Source organism: Centropristis striata, chromosome 6 (assembly GCF_030273125.1).
Source record: "Centropristis striata isolate RG_2023a ecotype Rhode Island chromosome 6, C.striata_1.0, whole genome shotgun sequence".
NCBI classification, from domain to species: Eukaryota; Metazoa; Chordata; class Actinopteri; order Perciformes; family Serranidae; genus Centropristis; species Centropristis striata.
Window position 1 is genome coordinate 9,259,857 of NC_081522.1, and position 17,926 is coordinate 9,277,782.

The window sequence follows — 17,926 nt, forward strand, 5'->3', positions numbered from 1 at the left end:
CCAATAGATCTAAATGCACACGTCACCTTATATAGTGACTATTTCTATTGAAACACAAGCCAGTTAAGCAGGCTTTATGATTGAAGCTCCCACCATCCGTGCCCCGACAATGAACCCTCTTTTAAAAAGTACCTAAGATCTTTTCCTCTTGCCATCTTGATACAAAATCAGCATACACTGGCTCTGCTCAGCATTTTTTTACACCACGGAGCATGATTGGATGTTAATTGCTAAATTGTACCATGTAGTGCACCTGCGTAGAAGCATCTGCATTCGTTATGTTTCTCCACTCATTTACTCAGGTTTTCTCCTTTAATTGGTCACCCATCTGTAGTTACATCACACTGATGGTTTGCTGAACACTTAATCACAGAATCATTGAAACAAACCCTTGTGACTGGTCACATCTTTCTTTTCACTTGGGAGCACTTAATTTGATGCATCACACCAGGCTCTTTAACTGTTAAGTCAATATTTCACCTGATGGAGTTTAATTAGGATAAATGAGGAGGCTTCATTGTGATTACTTATTAATGGATTAAATACACAGCCTTATGCTGCATGTAATGCTATTCAAAGTTCAAACACTTGATCACCTCTCTCACACTGCCATTACTGTGACTAGATTTTCAGAGTTATATAATCAGGTGCGATATGAGGCTCACAGATAGGAGCATGGATTATTCACTGGAGAGAGGGGAGAGCCTTTGCAGAGTGCCATAACTGTGTGCCTGACTGTTACAGAGGGTTCAAAGGGACTCCTGTTGTGTTTGCCCTGAAAGATCAGGACCTCAACACTCAAATTGTACAACATTCCAGATAAAACTACAGATCAAGCCACTTCAAACCCACACAGACAGAAACGAGAATCAGTGAGAGCTCATGCCTCAGACTGTCCCTTAGCATTGGGGGTTTAACTCACTTTAGCTGATGTCACTCATGAAAATGAAAACAAATCCCCAATGCTTGAAGTCTAATCCATTCTTCAGATGTCTGATAAGATGCCTAACTTCACTGATGCCCTGAGGTGTTAGTGTCTGAAGTGGCTGCGATGGCGGAGATGAAACTTAGAAAAATATGAGGAAAGGCAATAAAAGAAATACTGGTATGGACATTGAAATGGAATTTAACTATTTGAATACTTGTAGAAAACTGTCCATTTAGTATACTTATAGTGTATTCTGAATGGAAGGGTATTTTGAACTATGTTAAGTATGGATGTTTCCCTTTTCAAACTTAAAACCAACAAGCATTATCCCCAAAATGTTTCTTTAAAGTTGCTATTGTCAATATTTTTTATGAAAATGGAGCAATAGAATGTTTTTGAAATGGAATTTCATCTTCAAGGTTATCAATAACGGTTATCAATAAAAAACCGCAGACTCATCAAAACAAAGCAGATTTCATTATCTATCTTTGAGTGACAATTATCTCAACCCGAATATTGATCCACATGAGAGCAAGTTGCGATCTGATACTCCTACTTTTAAATGTGCACTCAGCCAGTGTGTGGGCCTTCAAAGCACAAAATGAGCCAACAGCTAAACAGAAATCCACTAGAGAGATTTTGTCATAATTGGCCAAATTTCAATTGACATGCTCTCCTCTGTTCTGAGTGATTAATTATGCAGCTGTAGAAGTGAGCAGCCTAATGACAGTGGTGGTTGCAGAGCAGACTAGTACATTATTTATAGCTTAAGTTGCACTTAATACTGGTGAGCATTTAGAAACGGCAAATTGACCTCAAAGAACGCTTACAAAATGTTACCGAATGGAACACTAGTAACGGGCAATACGATAAAGCAAGACTCTTGGTCTATAGGAGTGTGAGGGTAGCCATTTGAGCATGCTACTGTAATTATTACTCACTCATTAGCCTTCAAAACAAGATGTCAGCTATTGTGTAACCTGCAGCAATTAGCCCTGACTTCAGCTTTTCCCCGCCTTCTTCAGGCAGAATAAATGAGACAAGAATAGCCAACAAAGGGAGGGAACTGGCAGGAGATCTGCACCTGTCTATTCATAAGGATAATTGCTGTAAACACTTCCTGCATCCACAAGGTAACTAATATAATCTATTAAGTAATTAAGGTCATCACTCTTCTGCCAAAATATTAAGCCTTTTGCACCAGTCAAACTAATTTACCTATTCATCCTAATACACACTTGTGAAAGGTCATCCCAGGTTAACAATCCTCATTAGCAGACTGTGACAAAAGAAACATTTTGACAAAATGCTTGTTCAATTGCCCAAATCATGTCCCTCCGTCTTGTTCAGAACGAAGCTTAAGTTAAAATGTTGGATTATGTGCTATAGAGATAAAATGAAAAACACAAATCTGCCAGATGGCACTGTCTCATCAAAACACTGTTTACGTCACAAACAAAAAACAGACTGAACAGATACTGCACTCCGGGTGGCTGGAGAATTCACTAGTAGACCCAGGAGAAGGAAACAGAGAAAAAAATAAAATGTTCATGGCTTGATTCTCCATATAGTATGCCACACAGAGCCGAGCAGCACACAGTATTTCCACAACGACGTCGGCTTCAGATCTTTGCACAGAAGTGTGGTTCAATAAGAGATAAGTCTCCCAGCTCCCAACTCTCGACACAAGGTACAAAGTGGCAGACAGGTTAATCTAAAGGAGAAAGTGTCGGTTACTCTGATGTGTGGATTATTGTTTCGGCTCTTCGAGGACCAAAGCAGCGGCTGGAGTGGCTGGATGGAGTTCAGTGTTCTCTGATTTATTGCCAAATTCAGCAGTTGAGGCCAGGGCCAAAAGCCACTGGCTTAAAAAGTTGAATGTATTAGGACTAATGGGTGGGTGCTATTGACCCGTTACTCTCTTCTCAATGAGCCATAGCAGATGGGGAAATTCAATGATTCTGTGTGTGTGTGTGTGTGTGTGTGTGTGTGGGTGTGTGTGTACTTATAATATGTATATGCTCTACGCAAAAGCAAACAAGCACATTTAAAGAGAAAAATAATAGCTAAATTGAACAGAGGCAGCCGGCTGCTTGAAATAGGAGTTTTTCAAGTGCAGCATCTTAACAAAAGGTAGACACATGTTTCACTTCTTGCATGCTTGTCTAACTTTGAAACAAAACAGTCACAACACACTGACTTTAGATAAACATGTCTGCCTGTGAATGAAAAAAATAAGCCAACGGTTTGCAGATTTTAACCTCCTCATTATCTCACTCTGTTTGTGGGAGAACAAGCACTGGTCAGTTCAAAACAAAGTTCTGACAACTAAAAGCCAAGTTGGCATCGGGCCACCTACATGCAACCCAGCAACTCAGAAAAGGCTGCTGCTCAGTCTGAGGAGAGCTGATTCAATTAACATCTGCGTTGACCTTCACTCCTTCAAACTTCATAGTACCATAAAATAATCAAATCTTGTGATGGGCCATGCCTCTTGTCCACACCATCACACCAGCAACCTGCACCTTCCATCCTCCCTATAACACATCCTGTCAGAGGACGGTCTACGTCAGCACAATCTGCTACTTGATGCTCACACTGTGTAACCCGATGGTAAGAGCCGAGCCAACAGCCAGCATGTGAATGGGCCAGATCCTTTTGCAGGCTCACAACAGACCTGAGTCATTGAAATGAATCAATGAACCAGTCTCTAGCTCATAAGTCTGAAAACACGAGGTGTTGTTGTTTTTTGGTTGAAAATCGTGTGTATGTACATTCAAAATGCAAACTTGCAATACTTCAGAATACTAAATGAATGACAAAGTAATAACAACATACTGTAGTACATAAGGCACAGACTTATCCAGTTGTCATCAAGCTAATGGCTTTGGACTGTTTTCAGAGGCTTTTATTGGCAGGCTCACATAAAGCCTCAAAATGTCCCAAGGACTGTCCAAGACAGTTATCTCATAAACTTGTCAACAAATCTCTATGTCAAAACAATGAGTCACAACGAAATTAGCAGGCCTGGTTGAACATAGCTTAAGTACATCTTCATCACTAAAGACTGACAAACTGATCTAATGCTTGTTCATTAGTGCAGCAGCTAGCTCAATGACATGAATATACAGCAGTGACCACATAACTAGAATTCTAAAAGCTCTTGTTAAGTAAAACAATAATGAGGACCCTCATGAGCCAGTCCCACTAAACAGCATGGGAAAGTGTGTCTTACTAAAACAGTTCCAGACAGTGGTTGACTCTGTCACATGTAGGCTAATTATCTGCACTTCACCCACAAAATCTGCAACAGCTTTCATTAGAATTAAAAAGCACAGTCAACGCAATGAGCATGCAGTACAGCATCTCATATGTCTACTTGTATTTTCTGTTTGGCCGCTACAAAAGGAACTTCACGTAACATTTTTATACAGGAAATGTGAAATAAATTAATGCTCCAAATTTGGGGCTCCCAGTTTAGCTTTCAGTTAGTTCCTTTTATCCGGTGTTCAAAAATAAATGAAAGGCATTATACGTAAGTGACACACACTACAAATAAGTGACAGGGGAATGAAGAAATAGGGGGGTTTGATGCATTTTTCACTTACTCTGCATTTTCACTCAAAGGAACATTGCTATTACAGGTCAAATGAAGGAGATATGCTGCTCGTGTTTTAGTTTTTTACTTGCTCAGCTGCAGTTTAAAAGTTTAGTGTTCAGTTAAACCAACTGAAGACAGACTTTTGTTTACATTTCGTTTATTGTTGACTGTGTTGTAATTGCAGGTGACTAAAAGATTCAACATGTAGTCCACCTGCTTCTTTGCAGACAAACAAATAATGGGTCCTCTTTGATGAGCAGCGGTGCATCAGCTAAAACAGGGTCGCTTTATTTAGTCAGATAATCAATAAGCTTTCTATTGCTATTAGGAATACTTTAATCACACAATAGCACATTAACTTCAGTGGTATGTGCCAACAGCTGAGCTACTACATAATAAATGGACAGTATAATAGACTTAACTTTCATGGTAAAAATGAAATTATCTGAATTGTCCATACATCCCCTTAATCACTAGAGTCTAGACTCTCTTAATCCTCAGTTAAACCTGTGTACAACAGGTTTATCAGGTATTTTGCATACAGCACAGTGACCTCAATTGAGAGCTAAGTAATTTGTGGTAGAGACATTATTTCTCATCTGCAGCTTCTCAGGACATAACAACTGGAATCAGGGGAGACTTAGCTAGTGCATGAAACCAATGCTTTTATCACTTCCAAAGTACAGTTTGTATGCTTTGTAGAGGACAACCTGATGAGTTTGTAACTTGTTTTACAGAGAACATTACCATGTCATTGGACTGTGCCAGAATCACAGTAATCAACTAATGAATGTGGTCCCTGGGTCTGTTTTGAACCGAGAAGCCGTGATAAAATACTGGAATATAAAATTACTGCCTTTCAGTCGGACTGCCTGGCAACCTGCCACATGAAGAAGCTCCTCAAATTCATGAGGAAGTCAAAGACGAGGAGAGGATTCAGTGAGGATAATAAGGCGTAATATCCTACATTTGCAGCCTGTATATTGCAATGTCTTCAATCTTGCCGAGGCATTCTTGCTTTATGACAGAGACATTCATCTGTGACATAATAACTGCTGTGCGAGAGGACTAGTTCATTAGGACATACGGAATAACAAAATATTTCAAGCCATATCCTTGGATTTAAAACATTCTGAGGACAGATGATGAATCAGTGCTGACTGAATGACAGCGCTTGTGATCTCTTTTGATCACTCACAGGCATCAGGCAACCAAGGAGGAGGTAGAGGAAAATGTGAAATGTACTGTAGTTCAGGGACTTTGTAACATGGCCAACAAGCAATACTCGTATAGCCTAATTCATGTAGATCCTGGTCTTTAAAGAGAGAAGGGCACAAAGTGAACAAATCAAAGTCTTTTTTGCAGATACGGAGGATATATCACATTCCTTCTGCCCACATAGCAACAACAAATGAGCGTACTATAGAGATGCCGTTCAAACGAAATCAATGGAGGGAGCCTTTAAATAAGAAGTCTTTTGAAATTCCTGTAATACCGTAGGTTGGCATGTACCTCTGAAATATTTTCCCGAATCTACTTAAAACGTGTCATTTTAAACTGAGAGCAAACCACATAAACCCAAACAATAACGGGATAACTGGGTTTTTTGACAAATTATTAACTGTCAGAAAAACTAGAGCACATTATACTTTGGCTCACTTCACCAAGTAGGCTCAGTTCTGAGCAGGGTAAGTCTGATTAAACAAAAACAGCTCACGAGAAGACAGCAACCACACTTTGCCCATGTCTGTAGATTATTTGCACAAAATTCCTGTGTAATCATTAACTTTTGTGATAGGCTCTAACAGTACAGAAATGGGGAGTAAAGGTTCAAAATTTACAGCCGTGTAATATTAACTTCTAATCCACAGCGTGTTTTCAGAAGTTGTCTAGCACTTGGATTATTTTTTTCATTCATTTAAAGAGATAAAACATGAAATGCCAAGGGGAAGCGCTTTGAGTTCATATGGCCTGGTCAGATATGGTGTGCAGGTTCAGGGTTTGACGGGTGTGTGTGTCTTGCGGGGGGGAGGGTGTGAAACTTACTTGATAAAGCACCGTGCGCCCTCGAAAGTATATCCTTCTTCCCATCCTGTGGGTAAGTCTGTGAAAGAGAGAGAGGTAGACAAAAACATGTGAACACAAACTGGTGGAACAAACAGATGTTGTGTGTATTAAATTAACCAGAGCTACACACTCCCAGCTGTCATTCACATGCCAGGATGCAGAGCTGCAATGATTGGTCAATTAAACCATTACTTGATTATTAAACCATTTTGAAAATTGAGTTATCAATTCCATTATTTTTCAAGTAAGAATGTTGAATATTTGCTGGTTCAAGATTCTTAAATGTAAGGTTTTAGCTGCTGCCTTTTAAATGTAATTGTCAATAAAATATAATATGGCACAAAATTGTAAAAACTACACCTCACTATGCCTTCACATTGCGTGTTTTGGCTGGCCAGCAATCCAAAATCCAATGCATAGCTGCTCAAAGTGCGGCCCATAGGCCAATGGCAGCCATCAGAAACAAACTTGCATGCCCCCAACATGACATGAAACACATGTGGTTTTGAAGCCTAATTTCTAGCATTTTGGTTTATACCCCTTGCCATACTGTTTTTTTTTTTCCAACAAGTGCATAAACAGGACAGATCCAAGCAAGAACTTATTCAAAATGAACAGCTGGCTCCTTCGTGTCTTTTAATTCAACCAAACACTTTTTAATCGACCAATGGGATACAATGAAGTTTGATGAAAAAGCAATGGAAAAGGAAATGTTTGAAGACAAAAACACACACTGCACCCTGTCAATAACAAGCCTGGCCCTACCGCATACCATGCTTTAAAAAAGATGATAAAGCATACCATGCTTTATCATCTTTTTTACTCTCAATGTAACCATAATCTACATAAAGAACATCATGTTGTGTTGAAGGAGACTTGAAACTGATGATTGAGACCATAAACTCATTAGTGAGAAATAGGCACATTTTCCTACTGACCTACATACAAACGTCTTTTTTTTTTCAACCAATGGTGTCGCCCCCTACTGTCCATTTGCAGGAATGCAGATTTAAGACACTTTGCATTGGCTTCACTTTTCAAGCCAGCACTTGATTACTATACTACTTGGCTCCTGCGTCAAACTGCGCCCTCACCAAAAACCATCAACTAGAAAGCTACTGCTTGCATTGCATCCCTTTCATCTATGTGCTGTTATGTAGTTAGTGATTTTGGTGGGCAACTCGCAACTGCAGCCTTAAATCAAATGCTGATTGCCATTCTTTCATCAAAACCTTGAGTATGCCTTATCCAAATATCACATAAGCCAATTAAAAAACAGAAAATCTTGAAAAATTATAGGTTGGAACAAATCAATAAAAAAAAGAAATGCAGATGAATTTTCTGGTGATCTATTCATTGATTAATCAACTACTTGTTTCAGATCTAATGGCTTTTGTCTATGGTAAATTCTGAGGTTCGTTTATCACCATTTTTTTCTCTTTTACATTTTAAAGACTAAACTGATTAATCGAGGAAATCATTAGTTGCAGCCCGACTGAGATGCAACAGCCACTCTACAATAACACTGGGAAAGCTCTGCAGAGACTTTAGATGTGGGGAGGCTGCTACATACATCACCAGCAGTTCATCCATGTACTGTAACATGCTGCGTTTAAGATTGATTAAGGGTTTTTGAAGTGGTGTGGTAGAGATCGGACAAGCTATATCAGGGATGGGCAACTGGAGGCCCGGGGGCCGCATACGGCCCGCAGCCTCACTTGAAGTGGCCCTCAGTACAACTACATGCATTTGAGCATGAAATCTTAAAAGTGCAGTGTAAAAATGCACAAAATGACTTCATGCAATTAATGTTGGTCTGCTGTTCTTGCACAAAAAAAAAAAATCACAGTAAGTGGTTATTTTTTAATTGCTTCAAACCTTTTGTATTCCTATTTATGCTGTTATACATGCATGTCAGCATGAAATATGTTAAGTTACTGCACTGTATTGTCTATATTTTTTCATTATTATAATTATAATTATTATTTTGATTCATTTTTTCTTTCTTTTTTTCCCCTTTTCTTATTTTTCAACACTCAATATCGTTGATATGTTTGGTTCGAAGTATTGTCATTGTTATTTATTTAATTTTTTTCATTTTATTTTCTTTGTTGCTGTTGCTATTATTGCCCAATTGATGATTGCCACAACTGCTTGTTTGTTTGTTTGTTTTAAACTAAATGGAAAAATCCATTTTAAAAATTGATCACAAAAAAAGTTACTGCACTGGAAACATATTTGAAATTGCAGTTTCATCCTATCTGGTGAAGTGCACGGTCCTCTCTCTATGTGGACCTGTGGTAGTGTCGATGAAAAATTGTGGCCCCATCCAGCATTTAGGTTGCCCAGCCTTGGTCTATGTAGTCAAGACAAGCACATAGTTTATCCGGAATCCAATAAATAATTACGAAATGAACTGACATGCTGGTGGTTGTTAGTAAAAGTCGCTGTTTTAGCTGACGTCAACTTCACTGACCAAGATGAAAAAGAAGCCGAGGAAGTGGCACGAACAGCAGGGCAGAGGTGGGTATGACAGGGGCTCACTTTTCACAGCACCAGTGCCAAAAAAAACACTCATGCATTGAGAAACACGGCGTGGATGTCACAGTCCCTCTCTCCCAGTGTGGGAAGTATCGGTTTGAGAGATACGCTCGTCAACAAAAACACATGACGGCGGACACGAGATACGTTAAACATACGAGTAAAAAACTTAAGTGACACCTTACCTGGAGTTTTTCTGTGCCCGGTTATTACCGCCTCGCCACTTACTGGATGCAGCCAGGTTGTACTCTTGGCTTCTTCGCTGTTTGGAGAGAGAGGAGGGAAATGCGTTCATTATTACCACACGGTGACTTTGTTTGAATCAGAAACGAACTGAAACGACTTGAGCCTTTTTCCTCGGAGGGATAGTTACTTAATGAAGAAGACGCGTCCATCCCGAGTAACCCCATAACTCCAGGAAGAAGGGAGACAAGAAATCCACTCGGGTTGTATATCCGCCGCCATGTCTGGCAATACTGTATGACAATCGCGCGGCTCCGCTCTCACAGGCAGCGCGTACACGGAAACCTTGGCAACGGCGGATGGCTGAGAGGAGGGCAGGAGCCCAGGAGGTGGGGCACACAGGTAGTCAATTCATCTGTCTGGCAGATGATTCAATTCACAATACGTGAAATAAACACGTTAATTGACAAAGCATATCGTCACCCTGTTAAAATAACCGCCTAACTCATTTTTGCATGAAACACAAAAAACTTCACCAAAAGTGTAACATATGACATTTATTGATCATTTCACTCAAAAAAGAATGTAACAAAGGATGGCTATTGGCATAGTAATAACACTGTGTGTAAATTATGTAATTTAAGAGAAATAAATGACATGTTCAAATGATTTTTTGAAGCAAGATATGGTAACACTTTATTTTGAAGGTGTCTACGTAAGAGTCACACAAGCCTGTCAGAAACATGACATGACAAGTATCATGAGCATTAATGTTACTTTAAAGTGTCATTAATGTTCATGACACATCCTATGTCACGCTCATGTCACTCTTATGTAGACACCTTTGAGTAAAGTGTTACCAATATTAGTGTGAACAATAAAACACTGATAAACTAAACTGATAACTAAACCATCTCCCTCTAGCTCTTCTTTGGTGGGTTCTTATCTGATGCCTATGAATGTGGCAAATTGTCAAAGAAGTGATGATCTTAAAGGGGTAAAATCACATGATCTGATCAACTGAGGATGTGATTATTATTAGGCGATTTTACCATAGGTGGCAGGCGTCATGAGGAGATAATTTAGGCAAAAAAACAATTTTGACAAAAAATGATTTAGGCGATTATTTTAACAGTGTGACGATATATAAGTTGTTTTTGTGTGTAGTGCCATAACAATTCCTTTAAAAGTTTTTTCCTCTGTTGTTTGAATGTGATTGTGGATGCCTATGTTTCTTTGTTATTGTTGTCTTTTGGATGGCTGTGAGTGCATATTGTTCGAAACAAAGGCACCTCTTTGTAGTGTTGACAACCATGGGGGCAGGGCCGGATTAACCTGCCTGGAAGCCCCAGGGCAAAATTGATCTACTGAGCTAAAAAAACGCCGTTATTTTTCACTGCAGGCAATTTGACTTGCTCAAGTGGGCAAAGCACAGGTGTTACTAGTCACACTAACGATGGTTCCTTTATTCTTGTGTCCCTTTGAGACATAACAGCGTGACAATAGCTTCTTAGCAAATTTTGAAGCAAAATTTTGAAATGTTACATGAAAGAAAATGCAAATTAGAGACGTTTCTATCAAATGGTTTCGAGCGAATTAACAAAGCTGCATAAACATACTTTCTTCAGAAGATGGTAGTGTGTTGTATTGCTGCAGGCTAGTCCATCAGTAAACAGTGGAAGAAGTAGAGATTGCGCAAAAAAAGAACAAACAACAACAAAAAAGAGGTTGTTATTTGGACAACTTTGGACACCCACGAGAGAAAATGGAAAGACGTCTCCAGGAATTGGCTTTTCTCATGCAAATCTTTAAAATGCACATAGAAATTTGTTGATGGAAACACTGAGTGCTACTGCACAGGCTTGGTGGGCGCCAGGCCAACAGGAATCCCCACCAGGCCACAAAAAATATTTAATGCTAAAAGTAAAGCAGAATTAGTAGATTTTGTGCTTTTGTGTTACACCAGAAAATATTATTTTAAATCAGATTGGTGGGCATCCCGTTGGCTCACTGGTAGAGCAAAAAGGCTAAGTCCTTGGCGTTTATATGTGTAGTTCAGCACTGCCCCAGGCTCTGTTTTAAAAAATAGCCCTTTAAGTGCTCTATTGCTTGTAAGTTCCGGTCTTATGGTAACTTAACCATCTGGCTAAAAAAAGTGCTGTATATTGGGTCAAATCTATGCTGATGCAAAGAGTAGTTCATGTGAATTTCAAAAAGTAGATACATATTAGGAAAAGTAAAATTATATTGCTAAATGTGAGGTTAGGTGGTACATTTAAGATCAGAATTTGGTAGTGTCTGGGGGTGAAAGCTGCCAAGAAAAAAGATTGTCCTCACACGGCACATTTTTTGGAAAAAAATTGTGTTTAATCAAATAATCAAATTGCCATAAACTAATTTAGAGAGTTCAGTAGTGGCCCACTAATGGCTTAATCCGGCCATGGCAGCATGATTAGCACTGGTGGCCAAGGTGAATAAGATGCCGACCATTCAACAGCAAACTCCCTGATTCAAATCAGAGAGAAAACCTTTGTTGCATGTCAGCCCTCATTTCTCTGGCCCCCATTTTCCCTCCCTACTGTCTAATAAAGTTAAATGGCATAAAAAAAACATATAAATATGTAGGCAGGGAAAGCAAATTATGAAGGCATTAAAACTATAAGCACAGGGGCCCCCTTAAAGATGGTGCCTCGAGGTCAGATAATAGCAAGAGCCACCTTGAGGTGTCATGTCAGATAGTGTTGTGCTTTAATGTTCTAAAACAAGTTATTCATTAAATTAAGACAAACCAGATGACAGACACTTAGCCTGCAGCTTTTATGGCCCCTGGAGTTGTGGTGTTTTGGGGCAGTTTGCTGCTTGGTATTCCTGCCTTGTCCGGTGGCACAAACTGGCACACACACACAGTCAAACAGCCTGTACACACCTGTACGGTCTTGGTCTCCGCCTTCGTCATTGTGCTGAAACTGCAGCATTAGCCTTTCACACCATACAAAGACAAGTCATACAACACCACTGTGCCTGTTGTTGTCTGTTGTGTTGCATTGTGTGCTGGACACATGGTAAGCCACAGCTTTTGAGGCAGTTGGTTGGTGATGGTGAGAAGTGGACATATTCACCAACTGCCAGCTCATCCACTTTCGAGAATAACTCTTAAAGGAGGGGAAGCAGTTAGGTGCTGATGTCGCTCCTGGTCAGATGTCAACAACACAGAGCCCTTTGTTTTCTTCTTACCTGGAGCAGAGCAGCGCAGCTTTCTGGTTATTCAGCACACAAAAGAACTACTTGTTTTTTTCCCCAGATAGTTAAGACAGTGGTCCATGAGAGAAAGAAGAAACATAATATTCAACAAAGATGAACTTTCCGTGCTCTTTTGTTTAAACTCTATTTTGTGTTTAAACATAAATGTAAGATGAATTTCAGAGACTTTGTTGCATATTGCACAGATAAATACCATCTAGTCCCTATTCCCTTAAAAGTCTAGATAGATTTGGTGTTACAATTCAGACTATTTTTTAACTATAAAAATATCTTTTGAAGGAGATACATCACCCTACTTGCCCAAGCCCCAGCAGCTCCATCACTATTAAATCCCTTTTAGAATATCTATGAATGAGGTCCATTCGGGTGGAAATTACTCCATTGGAGCCTGATACCTACCTGTATGCGCTGGTATACTCGTGGGATCAGAGAATGACGGTCTGATGCTTCTCAGTTTTCCAATGTGCAACTTAAAATCTTCTCAGAGTATTCTTGCCATTCATACCATCGAGAAACGAAAAGTGAAACATACAGACACTATTTCCTTTTCCTGACTCTCAAAATGATCGGCTAACCTGATATACGACCCAAACAAAGCTTTGGATTGACAGGCACATTAGTCAAAACCATTACCATAAAAGTATTTCTAAAGAAAGCCGAGAAACCCATTTCAATCCAGTTTCCTTTTATTTTTCACAGGATCCAGTTACAGGTTTGATTGAAAACTTCGCCCTCATCTATATGCAAGTTTGCATAGACTTCTATTTCCAAGGTCAGTATTGACATAACAGAAAGTCCAGCACTGTGGGTCAGCACATGTAATTCTTCTTTTGGCAGGAGCAGACATTTCTCAACTGCAGCCCACAGTTGCCAGGGTGAATGATAAATGCTTCTCTGTACTGCAGCTTATCATCAGCACTCAAGCAACCCAATACCATTTAGTTAAAGTGGGAGCCTAAATGAGAGTAACAAAGTATGTTTGCCTTTCTGCTAAAGGTAGAGCATGTGGTGCTGTGTGTAAATCCTTTCTCTGAAGCATCTAGTTGACTGTGAGAAAATGGAAATATATGGAGAACAAGGCTGGGAAATATTACAATATTATATGGATATTGTGATATGAGAGTTGATGTTGTCTTTGTTTTCTGATATTGTAATACAGCATAAGTGTCGTCCATTCCAGATTTTTAATAATGCATTACAGGAAAGTGATGTCATTTTCTTTACGTACCGGACTGTTCTTGCCTTCACTGTTATTATATCCACATTGGTAATGATTATTTATCAGCAAACTCATTGTGTATTTTATTTTTAAAGCACCAAATATTGAGGTATTTGGTGAAAAATATCGTAATAATAGCTTTTTTTTTTATCCATGGCCAAAGAGAACTGGAGCCATTAAGTCCTTGACCCCTGCAGATTTGTATATTCTTTTTGTCTCTAGGATCTACCTAATTTTACACTACACTTTACTGAGGCTGTATTCATAATATGATAAAAAATACAAAATGAAGTTAGCAGAGATTTAGAAAGCTCAAAAGTCATCCAACAGTTTCCAACTTACTCTTACCAACTTACTGTTCTAGTCGGAATAAAAGAAACAGAATTCGCTGAATATCACAATACGACCAGTTTCACTCAATTCAACTAACAAAATATTTATTCATGTCCCAAAGGAGAGCCAGTGTCTGAATATGTAAAAGTGCAAGGGAGTATCATTATTAAGTACATACAGTGTTGTGTCTGGTTAACATTGTGCAACGCATTCTTACATAATTGCTCCGCGCTCGGCAAAGCGAGGGTTCAGCGACACAGGCCAGACTTGAGGCATCAGAATGTAATTAATGGTTGCACATTATCAAGCAGCTGTTGGAGGGCTTTGTTCTGGTGCCAGCTCAGCAGTAGCCCCGTGCCTGTCTGTGCTAGGTAAGAGGGAGGACTCTTCTCTTTAGAGTGGAGCCACTCGGCATCTGTACACAGCTCTCATCTGCTGGCATCAAAAGCCTTTACAGATAGAGCCATCTTTCAGCCTGAAATTATTGGATTGTAAATGAGTTTTCTCACATTGCTGCCTCGCTACAACTGTAAATTAGTTATTCTTTGATTCAGTAAAATAGCAGTTCCCAGGAGGTAATAATCAGCCCACAACTACAGTGTAAAACTGGCCACACTAACTTTCTACGGTGCTGTTTATCCCATCCCTTACTCATTGCTCAATGAGGTGAACATGATGTCATCCATGCTTCTCCGATTTCAACACACGGTATCATTTGACTGGCATGCATAACCCACAGTCAAGTCAGCAGGAGAGGGTAATAGGCAACATTGGAAAAATGGTATAATACTTAATTCAGTTGTAGATGCTGAGGTATGCAGTAGTAGCAGTACGAATGGTAGGAATATGGGTCACTGGGCTTCGAAAGTTTGTGGAAAAAAAGGCCCTGAAAGTATTTGTAGTTCTCACAACTCACCTCTGAATCATTAAACATGCTGCCCTGAATCACTGTTAGTCACAGTCTGACAAGAGCCCAACCCACAAATGGCTCTGTGTTCACCACAGTGATGACCTCATTGGATCCATAGCCCCTTTTTGGGTGCAGTCCAAATGTTTTTCTTTCCAGGTTTTATGAGATTTCCACTAGTGATATGTGTCATTAAAACTGAATGAGTGGGTCTATTTTGTAATTAGAGGATGCTGCAAGTGGCCTTTCAACTGAAGTGACTGTGAGAGGAAATGCATTCCAGCTCTGCTGTGGCAAAAAAAACAAGAAGTTATTTTTCACAGACGTGTTGGGTTTTATTTTATTTTTAATGCAAAATAAAAACAGAGCTGGACTTGTGTTCACTGTGATAGTTTATTCATGCTAAAGTTATGAAAAGATTGACTGTGTTACTTTCTGCAGAGTGCCTAACAGCAGAACCTTGCAGGAATTAAATATCAGAGCTCAGCCTCTCAAAATGAATATGTTTGTTAAATATCTAAACTTACATAATCACTATAATCTTACATTTTGTCATTGGGTATTATTGGTTTAGACAAGAAGCCCTGTGTAAACATATTAAAATGCATCATAAACTGCCTTGTTAATTGCTATCTGTCCTTAGTAGGTAAAAGGTAACTGTAAATGCACTGGACTTTAAATCATCCACACATAACACGAGTGAGTCCCCTATTTATTGCAGCTGGTGTAATTACTCAAATGATCCTGCTGTGTTATTTAAGTAATGGAATAGATTATTAATTAAAATGAAGGACTACTTAACATTGATCAGGGTCAGAAGCTCCACTTTGGTATAATGCATAAATAACCTGACATGGGTGTGAGTTCCTAATATACAGTGCTCATTAAAGCTTATCACATGTGCTGACACCACAAATCCTGACACGAAGCACCTCCTGGTTTCATCTTCATGAGTGCAAGAGTGTGCTTTCACCCTGCAGTGTATTTATGCTTAAGTAGCAGTAATAGATCAGTTCTTAGAGAACTACTTCAGGCCTGTGCTAGTTTAATGTGAAAGTGCTGTTTTCGACGACATGATTATCTACTGGGAGTGGACGCAGCCACATTCCACTGCAGGCATCTTTAATGTCTGAGGTGATGTACAGTGTTAATTAAGGTGTGGAAACTTAGAAACTTTTTATTTTATTTTTACAGAAGCTGATGTATGACAATGCAAACCACAACATCTGTTTGGCTTTGCATTATTCAGGATGTCTCAGCATGAAGTCCTCCCCTGTTTACACACATATCCTGTGTCTGATGGGAAAGCGAAGCAGTGTGACAAACAGGTCATGAGCGTCTTCTCGAGGGCAGCAAGGGTCATGTGAGCGACAGTGAGAAGGGCTCTGGTCCAAAAATAATTCTTCAAGGCAGATGGCAAGAAAGCCTCAAGGACAACACTGATATTCCCAAATGATCCTGGAGTTTGGGACAATAAACTAAACTTTATCTGATTATCCCTCCCACTCTGTTCAGAAACGACTAAGTTCAAAGAGAGCCATCTTATATATTAATCATAGTTCCTAATGAACGAAAGGAAAAGATTCCATTTGAACAGGGTGTACAGACTTTGATACAGATCTTACCCAGCACAGAACAAAAGAAAGCCTTGTACACAGAATATTGTGTGAACATGTTAAAAGCAATGACAAGAAGTTTTTAACTGGTTATGAAACAGCCTAAGTTTAATACTGATTCCTCTATATGACCTACATAAGCAAAGGAGACCATCAGCAAGATTTTATTTCTATATAGTCATTCTTAACGCCTGAGAACGGAAAGATATTCTTAAAAATAGCATCTTTCTCTCTCTTGTTTCCAAACAAATGCACGCCATGGACATACCAAGATGTTTATGACATGAGTTGATGTTTTTCCAACACATTTTCCCACAGGAGACACTAAAATCAACACAAAATGACAGTTTCTTAAAAAGTTAAGAAACATAAAGTAGCTTTTTTTTTTGTTGCATGAACAGCAAAAAGAACAACAAGATTAGCGCTGAACAGAACTCTTCCTTCTCTGACAACTGGTGGCCTTGATAGAAAATCAAAATACACTATATATATCCTCCAGTTGAGATGGCATAACCTCCAAAGTAATTAATTATGTAAAAAGGAAAAGAAGGAAACATATGACCTAGTCTCTGACATCACAGTACACATATTTATGTATGAACATCTGCTCTGCTTGGGGCTATTTTTGGCCTGAAGTTTTTTGTTTTTTTTACATTTAAGGTCAAACAGAAGTGCATGATCAAAGTACCATTACTGCTTCAGTTAGTTCCTTATTGGTGTCACATTAAGAGTTGTTTAGTTGCAGCCCTTTGCCTTTTGGGTGAATTGCCTCATTCTTAAGTCCCAAAACTCAGACACTGTAAGTTATTGTGAAATCTTGGATTTCCACAGAAAATAAGTCACTCTGTTTGTCTGCGTAACTCCTGCGTGTTTATTCTTGTGGATGTGTGAGTGTGTGTGTGTGTGTGTGTGTGTGTGTGTGTGTGTGTGTGTGTGTGTGTGTTTAATCATGATCTTCATTGGAGTGTGTACGGTCAATTCAAAAATAAAATGAGAGAGTTGCGTCTACTGAAGCAAAAGCTATCTGTCACAAAAGTGTCTGTTTTTCTTTAATTATTCTTTTGTTCAACACCCGACCCACATCCTGCAGCGCTGAGTAAATGAGCTCTCGACTGAAATAGATGGAGAACTGTGTGGAGAACGCTCTGCTGTATTTGTTTGTTGATGCTCTGTAGTAAGTTCCTAAAAGGACAGATCTGCCTATGATTGATGAAGTATGCAGAAGACACCATACAGTTTTATACCCTGTCATGTTATGTTGACACACAGC

The 17,926-nt window shown here is 39.2% G+C and overlaps 1 protein-coding gene and 1 long non-coding RNA gene across 7 annotated transcripts in view; one reads left to right on the plus strand and one right to left on the minus strand.

The window, feature by feature from the left end:
- The window catches only part of LOC131972747 (pleckstrin homology domain-containing family A member 5-like), an 86,810-nt gene extending 77,083 nt beyond the window's left edge, over positions 1 to 9,727 (minus strand). For 2 of the 6 annotated variants that reach the window (XM_059334446.1, XM_059334445.1), the window contains exons 1-3: positions 9,511 to 9,722; positions 9,323 to 9,399; positions 6,576 to 6,633 (exon numbers count right to left, since the gene is read on the minus strand). In XM_059334446.1, the coding sequence (XP_059190429.1) occupies positions 6,576 to 6,633; positions 9,323 to 9,399; positions 9,511 to 9,602 (227 nt within the window). In that variant the 5' untranslated portion in view covers positions 9,603 to 9,722. Of the gene's footprint in view, positions 1 to 6,575; positions 6,634 to 9,322; positions 9,400 to 9,510 lie in introns of all 6 variants that reach the window. The other 4 variants (XM_059334450.1, XM_059334447.1, XM_059334449.1 and 1 more) reach the window with 4 other exon arrangements.
- LOC131972748 (uncharacterized) lies at positions 9,261 to 17,533 on the plus strand. Its single transcript, XR_009394497.1, has 3 exons — positions 9,261 to 9,722; positions 13,281 to 13,353; positions 16,235 to 17,533. It is a non-coding gene; the product is annotated as an uncharacterized LOC131972748 (long non-coding RNA).
- Positions 17,534 to 17,926: the final 393 nt, after the last annotated feature.